The sequence below is a fragment of the Priapulus caudatus genome, unplaced genomic scaffold (genome assembly GCF_000485595.1).
Source record: "Priapulus caudatus unplaced genomic scaffold, Priapulus_caudatus-5.0.1 Scaffold175, whole genome shotgun sequence".
Taxonomy (NCBI): domain Eukaryota; kingdom Metazoa; phylum Priapulida; class Priapulimorpha; order Priapulimorphida; family Priapulidae; genus Priapulus; species Priapulus caudatus.
Window position 1 is genome coordinate 178,060 of NW_014577236.1, and position 11,078 is coordinate 189,137.

General features: G+C 41.0%; 1 protein-coding gene across 1 annotated transcript in view; it reads left to right on the forward strand.

Annotated features, from left to right (window-relative positions):
- The first annotated feature begins 3,673 nt into the window (after nt 1-3,673).
- Nucleotides 3,674-11,078, forward strand: part of LOC106806701 (trafficking kinesin-binding protein 1-like) — a 57,361-nt gene continuing 49,956 nt past the window's right edge. Inside the window, exon 1 of the mRNA XM_014808716.1 lies at nt 3,674-3,820. Within this exon, the coding sequence (XP_014664202.1) occupies nt 3,674-3,820 (147 nt within the window). The remainder of the gene's footprint in view (nt 3,821-11,078) is intronic.

Here is an 11,078-nt window from a genome sequence, read left to right on the forward strand (position 1 = left end):
TCTTCAGCTTCTCATCATGTTCCTGCACTGTTATTGTGTGGATTACTACATCATCAGCAATGCATCCTACCCATGGCAGGTCGTTAAGAGTTTCAAGCAGCTTCTTCTGAAATATTTCAGATGCCACACTCAAACCAAAGGGTAGTTGGAGCTACCGAAATTTCCCATAGCCGGTTTGAAACGTCGTGAGCAGGCTTGATTCTCGGTCAAAAGTGACATGCCAGTATTCCTGACGAGAGATCAGCCTTCGAGAACACTCTTGAGCTTCTTAGCTCATGTAGCACATTATCAAGAACTGGGAGTGTGTAGTGTTCTCGGAGTAGGGCCTTGTTCAGTTCGTGAGGGTCTATGCATATTATCAGCTCTCCATTCTTCTTGTGAGCGAGTACTATCTGGCTGACCCATGGGGTTGGCTCCTCAACGGGGGTGATGACATTCATCTTTATCAGTCTATTTAGCTCCTCCTTCAGTTTTGGCCTTACCGCAATAGGGACTCTTCTGGTAGGCATCACTACAGGTATTGTGCCTGGCTTTACATTTAGATGCTGAGCATTTGGTAATTCTTTCAGCTTCCCATCAAACACGTCCGCAAAGTCATCTTGCGTGGTCATCGCAGCAACCATGTCGAAGTTATCGCAGCATACTTGTATGAGCTTCATCTGTACGCTGGTCTGGTAGCCAAGAATGGGTTGTCTGTCGTCATCAAAAACAACAAAAGGCACCGAGTATCTCTTCTTGTTTCTCGGATTCATCACCTTCATACGGCATGTGCCAGCAGGCTCGTGACTTCCTGAGGTCACCTTTGTGACGGGTTTCCCTTTTCCTTGAGACCGGAGGTTATTGCACCACTCATTCACCTGACCTCGGCGAGTCTTGAATCGCCCTTGTGCCCTCGGTCTCTGTCGTCTGTTTGCCATATAGTGCTGGTTTGCCGGCAGGTCTGGGCATCTTGACTGGAAGTGATTTTGCTTGCCGCAGTTTCGGCACGTTTTCCCGTAGGCAGGACACCTTTCCTTCTTCATAACATGGGATGCGTCACAGAACCGGCACTATTCTCTCTGCTCTTTTTTGCTTCTCTTGTGAATCTTCGCACTTATTTTGTGCACAGTGTCGGGCGTGTCCGTTTTCAGTGTTCGGTCGCATACAGAAGCAGACTCTGCAGCTCTGCATATATATATATGTCGATGCATCTCCCAAGGTCTAGTTTCCTTATTTTTAGAAGGTCTTTCCTTGTGTCACTTCCTCTTATGCCAAGTACGATTCTATCTCTAATCATTGATGGCTCCCACTCACTGCAGAACTTACAGGTCCGTGCGAGCGATAGGAGGTCCGCCAGGAAGTGTTCGAAGTCTTCTCCTTCCTGCTGACTTCTACGATGGAATAAGACTTTCTCCATCGTGTCGTTGACCTCTCCGATGGAATACTCATGTAACTTGTCTGTTATCTCGGTAACAGTCCTTAGAGACTCAGGAGTCGTGAAACTGAATCCACCAAACGTCTTCATGGCATCATCAGCTAGGCAGTTCTCCAGCATTGCCACTTGAAAAGCTCGTTCTTGGGTGTCTAACCCTGACAGTAGGGTGTAGTTATCCCATCTCTTCTTAAAGAGTTTCCAGTTTCCTACCTTGTCATCTCTTAAGGTCAGCGGCTGCGGGGGTTTTATGCTGCCAAAGTTATGGGCACGGCGGCCAGACACATCGCCGTTTTCCACATTATAGCCTCCATTGTGCTGCACTGTAGAATTCGAATTTTAGTCCAGGCTAGGCAGACTAGCTTTCTAAAAACTTGCCTGTCTCACAATGTAGCCTGCAGTCGCATCAACGTGTTCACGGTTCTTTCAGTTAACCACTGCCACCATGTTACGTGTTGTGCTCGTGCTCAGATTAATCAGACAATACGTTTTGTCAGGATCACACAACGGGTCACGCTTTATTACAAAAGCCCGCCATACCAGTCCTGCCTCTCTGTTGGGTGAGACTAATCCCCGGGCGCGTGTTTTTTTACCATACCACTAATGCGTAAAATCTTTAGGGCTATTCCAGAAACCACCGCAACCTACGCCTACTCCCTAACCCTAACCCTAACCCTAACCCTAACCCTAACCCTAATTAAATTTAATTAACACTAATAAATTTAATTTAATTTTTAAATTTTTAATAAAATTGTTGTAAATAAATCATGTAAATATTTGCGTTAATTGGGAAAAAATAGTTAAATGGATAAAGATAGAAAAATAAAAACAAATAAAAAATAACCAGATCGGATTCGAACCAAGTCCCTTTGAGACGTAACTCTCGAGCTGTACGAGCTCGGCTATTCAGGGTTATTGGAATTATATATTATGGATGTGCCATTCATACATGGATATGCGTGCATGTGATTGGTCGGTGCGGTGGTTTCTGGGATAGCCCTAGAGATTTTACGCCAAACTGCATGCAGTGCACCTTCGTACACTCAGGATACCAATAGATTGAGCTAGAGTACCTACATAAAGATTATGTATATGTATCTTTATGTAGGTACTCTAGAGTCGTGTTCACACGGTCATGGTTTGGCTCGAGCCAAATGGGCTAGATTTGGCTCGGGCCAAATTTGGTTCGGGCCGGTTTGAGTCGGAGCGTTCACACGTACGCAAGTGAATACTGTCTGTCAAATTAAAATTAAAATTAAAATAATTTTTATTGCACAAATATCTCACAGATACTTTGGCAGTATGTCGCGAGATGGCGTTGTTAGAGTGTTTACTAACGTTCCGAGTTTAATTATCAATCTTTAAAACGTGCATACTGATCAAATTTTTCGAATTTTTATACTGTTTTGGACTTTATTTCGTCGAAGTACAGGTTCGACACTCGCGGCATCTACCTCTCAACCGATTCTACCGCTCTACCGCTCGCCGAAAGCTGGTGCTAAAATTTGGCTCGGGCCTGGTCCGACGTTTTCGATGGGACCAAATCTGGCACGGGCCTAATTAGGCTCGGGCCAAAAACGTCCATGTGAACGCTCGGCTCGAGCCAAATCTGGCGCGGGCCTAATTAGGCTCGGGCCAAAAAACGTCCGTGTGAACGCTCGGCTCGAGCCAAATCTGGCGCGGGCCTAATTAGGCTCGGGCCAAAAACGTCCGCGTGAACGCGCCTTAGATTGAGCCAATGAGCGAGAGCGCCATCTGTCGTGGAGTTTGGGTGCACTGCATGCAGTTTGGGGATTAGTCTCACCCCTCTCTGTTGCCGGGATGCACGCGTAGCGCCATCTACTTGCATAATAGCTCATAAACGTATCACTTAACAGGCGAAACACTGCGTGTCTGTCTCGATCACTACGATTTTTATAATAATATAATATAATAACAGTTATTACAGCTCGGTGGTCTCGTTGAACCTCTACCAGGCTCTGCACGCCACCTAGCGTTTCCATAATGAAGATGCTCGTATGCACTGACCGACTAGAATCAACATAATCTGACTAGAGTAATCATGATGTATGCATACACATAGGCAAACCGCGGTCGCGATAAGAACCATAATTTATTCTGACACTGAGTGTTTGGTAGTCCAACCGAAACAGCAATTTGTATGTAGAGATAATCCTGGCGTTTCGTTCATCTATTGAATGACTCTACACGGTTGTATTTGTTTTTCGCATCACCTCTCTTGCAGCGGTTTTAATTGGGGCCATGTTTGGCTTTCTGCTTGCGCAAAGTCTGCTAGGTTTACTCGCAACCTTAGACCTCGGCAAAGTGGCAGGTGATGTCTTTGCATGCGAGAAAGGCACACTCTTCGTCGTCTTCACGTGTTCATCAGTCATGGTGACGTTCATGACGGTAACAGGGATAGTATGTACTTTTTTCTTTTTTTACGGGGAAGCCGTTGTAACCGAGTTTTGTTTGCCATGGTATTGGCGTCTAATATAACTTCGAGTAGTACAATATTTGTGAGTACGCGCCCTTTATTTCATATGTATAATTTAAATTATTTTAATTAATTATTTTATAGGATACTGAAGACGAGTGAGCACCTAACTCTATTATGTTTCATTGCGGGAAGACTCAAGGCCTTATAAACATTAAAGTAAGAGATATAAATAAGAGAGAAATAAAGTGCGAAATATAGATATTTCATGTCTATAAAACTACTTGTTACAATGTGCATTCTACTTTAAATGTATAATTTCAATAAAACGATCTATCGTATAGCAGATAGTGGACATGCGCGAACACGAATCTAACCACACGCATAATACCAAGAGCGTATAAAGAAGGTATTAAAGACGGTTATAGCAATCGTATTCTATACTGTTAAATAAATAAATAAATATATATTAGTATATATATAAAATATATAACTATATTTATATTATACAACATACAAATCTCATTGATTTTCAACCATATGTAGAGCATGAATTGATTATAGGCCTCCCTACTTCTATTCCGTACTAAAATGCTATTATAACGAAATTTCCAAGAATTATAAACAGACAAAAACGTCATACATGGTGTTCACTACACTCGTGTATATTATATACAAATTTCGTCGCCAGAATATTCAAACGATACCAATATAACAAATTTTTTTCAAGCCAACAACAAATAATATAATAATCATTAATACATGTGTGCGTGCCGTGCGTGCGTGACGGTGTTGGTGTGCCTGCAGTGCGTGGGTGCGCGTGGGTGTGTGCGTATGTCGATGTGTGTGTGTGTGTAGGGGCGGGGGTTATGTGTGTGTGTGTGCCCATTGGCAAAATCTGATCTTCGCGATATCTCTACTGGCCGCCTAGCAACCCGATATTCCCTTGCTCGTATGTCTAAGCTAGCGTTGAGCAACTCGCGCGGGTCGCCACGTCGCCCTAGACGCCCCGGACAATGCTTTCTGACCGATCCTACGCTCTTATAAAACCAGGCGGATGCCGATTGTGACGCGTTGCTCGCACAATATGGTGCACGGTAAAACCCGATCTCAGAATTTGATGCCATAGCTTCCCGCCTATTTTCCTGCCGGCTATGCCTCAAGTATATGTCAATGGCGCGCGGGTCGCCTCATCGCCCTTATATAAGCGCCAAGTCAATGCTTTTTCGCGCCGATCCCATGTGCGTTTAAAAATGACAGGCTCGAGATATGTACGTGGTAAAATCCGATCCCCACAATTATAAATCGGCCGGCGAAGCATCCATCTATTCCCATCTCCGTGGCCTTGTATGACCTGGGTGGCAATGCAGTATCAGATCACTAGCTTTTTAAATAAAAAAGCTGTAGGTAATAATTGTCAGTATTCCCCCTCAAAAAATTGTAATAAATTAATGGACAAGTTACATTTTACAGAAACAAAATTTATAATTTGCAAAACACGGTACAATTATCTTCTTCAAGCCGTACGTTACTACCTGATCCTATAGCCTAGGCCCCTATGCTACATGTCGTGGCGTTTTTTTTTTTCAGTTTTTAGCTCCGCTTGAAATTTTTGCTCAACCTACGGCTCTCGTAATGAAATGCCAGCATATATTATAGGAAACAAACCGTATTGCCTAAAATATTCCACACAGCCGCCATATGATGTCATTTCGTATGCGTGTACGTTTGGTGGATATAGCTAGTCAGATAACCACGTACATGCACAAAAATCCTCATCTGAACTACCTTGACTGTTTCACTAAAGAATCCATTAAGTACGTAGTTAATAAGCCTCTTCAATATATAGAAATATCTCGTATACAATATTATTATCTAGTCAATTAGCGCCTATCAGCGAATAAATATTTTTAGGAAGAGAGAACTATAATTATTATAATCAGCCGGGTAATAATTGGACAATTATGTCATAATAAGATAATTATGTCAAATTAATTTGTTGATATAATGTGAGGAGCAGTGCTGGCTACCACTCATTAGAATTAATATTAGATAATCTATTTTACTATTATCAGGCGTTAATAAACTGCAAACATTATTTTGTTTTTATTAAACTCCTTGATATTATTTTCTATGCCTATCCACCAGCAGCCCACTAACACTGGCCCAACCAAAAGATCGTATAGTGCCTCCGGCCTCGGCTTCCCGCACGCGTGTATTTTTTTCTAGGTCAATCAAGAACATAGGGCCCTCTATCGGCGGGAATGCATTGGTGATACAAATCACGTGCCTCAAACTCCTGTTTTATGGTGCATTCACTGCATTGTGACCCTAACCCATAACCCTAACCCTAACCTAACCCCTAACCTAACCCTAACCCTAACTCCCTAACCCTAACCTCTAACCCTACCTAACTAACCTAACCCTAACCCTATTTAATTAATAAATTTTAATTTTTAATGTTGCAAAAAATTAATTGTGTTATTAAAATGTTGTAATAAATTCATGTAAATAGATTTTGAGTTAATTGGTCAAGAAAAATGTTAAACAGATAAGATAGAAAAATCAGAAAACAGGAATAAAATAATTAGGAAAACGGATGGGATTTGAACTTGCGACTATTCATACTTGGCGCAGCCGCTCTAACGTTATCCTTACTGCGACATATTTGGAAATATAATTTTATTTATGTCTATGTATATCGCCGAGACAACAAGCTCAACCAATAGCAGCGCTGATACAGCCCTATGTCTTGATTGACCTAGGAAACAATCGATCTTTGCTGGATACCACAAACAGATGGCGGTGGTAAGCTTAGGTTGAAGAATGGCCCAGCGAAACCCAATTTCGACTCTTCCCGTCGATGCCTAGGAAACAGCTCTATTCTCTGATGCCGTCCGAGGGTACCCGGAGAATGGTGAGAAAGCAACTGCATAGCAGCGCCCCCTTCCCACACTCAGCTATGATATCACTACTACGGCACTTCAGGATATGACTTTACTAGGACACTAAAAAAAAAGAAAACCCTAAACCCTAACTCCTAACCTAACACCTTAACTCTAAACCATAATCTCTAATACCCTAACCCTAACCTCGCCGCCCCCCCCTCCCAGCCGCACCGCCGTATAATTAAACCTAACCACCAACAAAAAAGCGCGCCCCCCCCTGCCGTACCCCCTCTCCCCACCGCCAGGATTCTCCATTGCCCCACCCCCGCCTCCCCCCCCCAACCTATTGTAAATTAATACTATGTCATTGAATTACTTTCCGAATTACCGTCTTCGTCATTAACACTTTGCAGTATGGTCAATGGCACCAGGCACTGCGAAAAACCGTGTAAGATTGTTTCGAAATCATATTAGGAAGATTAGCAGATATGCTTGCTAATGATAATTCGAAAATAATTAAAAACGTTTCTAAGATAAGGAAACTTGTCTCACTCCAACTTCGGCACTGGTACGTTAGATTTAGCCGCCCTACTAATTAGTAGAATGAGTTTGTATTCGTCACTATTTATTATTAGTAATACTAATTATCTACTAATAGTATTATAATTTAGTTACTGTTGAGTGTTGACCCTACTTAGTACTTCACTTGCCGACCTACGTCTTCAGTACTTGTTGTCAGATTACACTACGTAACCGAGCAAGCCTAGTGAAGGACTTGAGTGCAAGATGTGATAAAGATGAGATAAGATAAGATAAGCCCAAGCGCAGGGTTGATCTATCATTATCAATGTCAATTTGATCAACGTTGTCTCGCACTATTCGACGTATAAGACTAATCGGAATCATTATGAGGCCGTGAGGGTGAGGACCCCCTGATCACATAAAGTCATAATGATATATCATGTGTTATCAGGAGTCTATCAATATTGATCCTGATTGACTCCTGGTGTTATGAATAGGTGTAATGTGTTACATCATGAATATTGATTATGATTATGAATATGATTATGAATACAAGCTATATAGCCTATACCTATATAATTATGCAGCTAATTGTGGACAGACCAACTTAATTTCCTGCGGAAGTGGCAGGGCTTTAATGTTAAACTTATAGTGCGAAAATAAGATAAAAATGCATTAATTTTACGTTTTTACAGAAAAACTTCACAGATATGTACAAGTTAAAGAGTGTATCACCATCATCCTGTCAGATATGATTTTAGGGGATGTGATGTAAACTGCTGGCCACACAAGAAAATGGCCAAAAGTTCAACTCCCTCTTTAATTTGTGTGTAGGTAATTATTGTAGCATAAATACCAGATTAACATATTTTTACCCCCCTACCATTTTACTGTGCCAGGAATTCCTTTCAGTTCTGCAAGATAGGTACGTGCAACATAGGTGGAATGTAGAGGCATACTTGATTATATAGTTGGGTTGTGTGCCCGATATAATATACTAGTACTACCCATGATTTGATTTGGCTTAGATTCTGGTTATAGGGATGATGCGTGATGATGTATCATCTATACTTACATGGGCCCTAAAGTAGTTTTGAGCCAAGTCTATACTATACGCACACACATACGCACGCACATACACTTGGTAGTTATACCTGCAGGAATGGCTAGAGGTTCACTGGGCACACCAACCCATTTAACCAGTACTAAGATGTAAATTTCTTTGCAGTGATATGGCGGGGCACCGATGTGACTTATCGGTAATATTAGCTGCAAATACAGTAGAAGTCCAAAAATCCTGACTGCTCACTACTCAGGGATTGTGTCGGTCCGGATTTTCGATAAGTCCAGATTCTCGGGTTGTCCGGATTTCTGGTATCTGGATTTTTTGACTTCTTATGTGCTTGGATCAATTCAGAAAATAAAATGACACATAACCTATAAAGTCAAGTTATATATTCATTTACTCAGTATAATTCTATCAGTATATGTTGTTCAAATGCACCAGCACGGTTTAACGACACTGTTAAGTGTACAGTGCTTCTATATAACTGCATAGGACCAGTCAGTATAGTATATTAGTAATTGTCAATTATACTGTATAGTACCAATTGTTGCTATCCATTATTTATTATCATGAGCGTATATCTATATATATATGTATATATATGCTGTGAACATGCAGTTGCACTATAGGGTTTATTGCTTCATCGATCCTGATTCAAAATTTTCGCAAATACTATTAGGTGCTGCCAACGTCACTGTTAATGTTGTATTCAGACCTACCTTCAATCATTAATTGATTCCCAAACATCCCCAATTATTGTAGTATACATTGTAGTATAAACATTTTTCCATCACTTATAGTATCATGGTTTCTTCTACATAGGAGGCACTGCGGCGCACCGCCGTTGTCAAATTTAACAATGCCGTTGTGAAAATGTTCCTGTATTTACCCGCTGTTGTCAAAATAGTGTCAATCCAAAAATAAATACATTAAATAGATCACCACGTGCTTCTGACTATATACATGGAAAATGGTAATGAAATTCACAGCAACGTTTCTTTTTGCGTGCCGGTACACTCCTGTCATTCTCGATTGCAGCTTTTCCCTCGATTCCGGGAAAGTTTTGCTGTTGCTCCCTCATACCAGCGGTGCTCACCCCTACATATAGAGCAATATTAAGCATGCCCACGCGACTAACAATCAGTGCATTTCCCCCCCCCCCGTACTTCAATTAATGGACAATGCTGCCCCAGCCAGCAAGCACGAGCCACGATGTGCACAGCCACGGACCAGAGCGGCCATCTGTTCGTGGCAGTGGGTGCACTGCATGCAGTTGGGGATTAGTTCTCCCCTTCTCTTGTTGGCCGGGATTTGCACGCGTAGCGCCATCTACTTGCAGAATAGCCTGCATTAAACGTATCCCTTAAACAGCGCGATAAACACTGCGTGTCTGTCTCGATACACTACGATTTTTATAATAATATAAATATAATAACAGTTATTTACAGCTCGGCTGCGTCTCGTTGAACTCTTACCACGGCTCTGCACGCCACTTAGCTTTTCCAATAATGAAGCATTGTCTCGTATGCGCACTTGACTGGACTTAGAATCAACATAATCTGGACTAGAGTAATCTAATGTGTATGTACAATAGGCAAACCGCGGTCGGCGATAAGAAACCCATATATTTATTTCTGACACTGAGTGTTTGGTAGTCCAACGATAACAGCCAATTGTATTGCTAGAGATAATCTGGCGTTTCGTTCATTCATTGAATGGACTCTACCACGGTTTGTATTTTGTTTTCGCATCACCTCTCTTACAGCGGTTTTGATTGGCGCCATGTTTTGGCTTTTTCTGCTTGCGCTAAAGTCTGCTAGCGTTACTCGCAACCTTAGACCTCGGCAAAGTGCAGGTGAGTGTCTTTGCATGCGAGAAAGCCATACACTCTTTCGTCGTTCATTCACATGTTTCATCAGTCATGCGTGGACGCTTCATTGGCGGTACACAGGGATAGTTATGCTTACTTTTTTCTTTTTTTTACGGGGAAGCCGTTGCTAACGAGTTTTGTTTGCATGGTATTGCGCTCGTCTAATATTAACTTCTGAGTTGTACAATATTTTGTGAGTACGCGCTCTCTTTTTCATATGTATTAATTTAAATTATTTTAAGTGAATTCATTTTATAGTGATACTTGAGACGAGCTGAGCACCTAACTCTATTATGTTTCATTTGCGGGAAGACCTCAAGGCCCTTATAAACATTAACGTAAGATGATTAAAATAAGAGAGAAATTAAAGTGCGGAAATATAGATATTTCATGTCTATAAAATACTTTGTTACAACTGTGCATTCTACTTTAAATGTATCAATTTCAATAAACGATCTATACGTATAGCAGATAGGGGCATATGCGCGCAACCACGAATCTAACCACACGCATTTCAATACAAGAAGGTATTAAAGACGGTTATAGCAATCGTATTCTATACTGTTAAATAAATAAATAAATATATATTAGTATATATATAAAATATATAACTATATTTATATTATACAACATACAAATCTCATTGATTTTCAACCATATGTAGAGCATGAATTGATTATAGGCCTCCCTACTTCTATTCCGTACTAAAATGCTATTATAACGAAATTTCCAAGAATTATAAACAGACAAAAACGTCATACATGGTGTTCACTACACTCGTGTATATTATATACAAATTTCGTCGCCAGAATATTCAAACGATACCAATATAACAAATTTTTTTCAAGCCAACAACAAATAATATAATAATCATTAATACATGT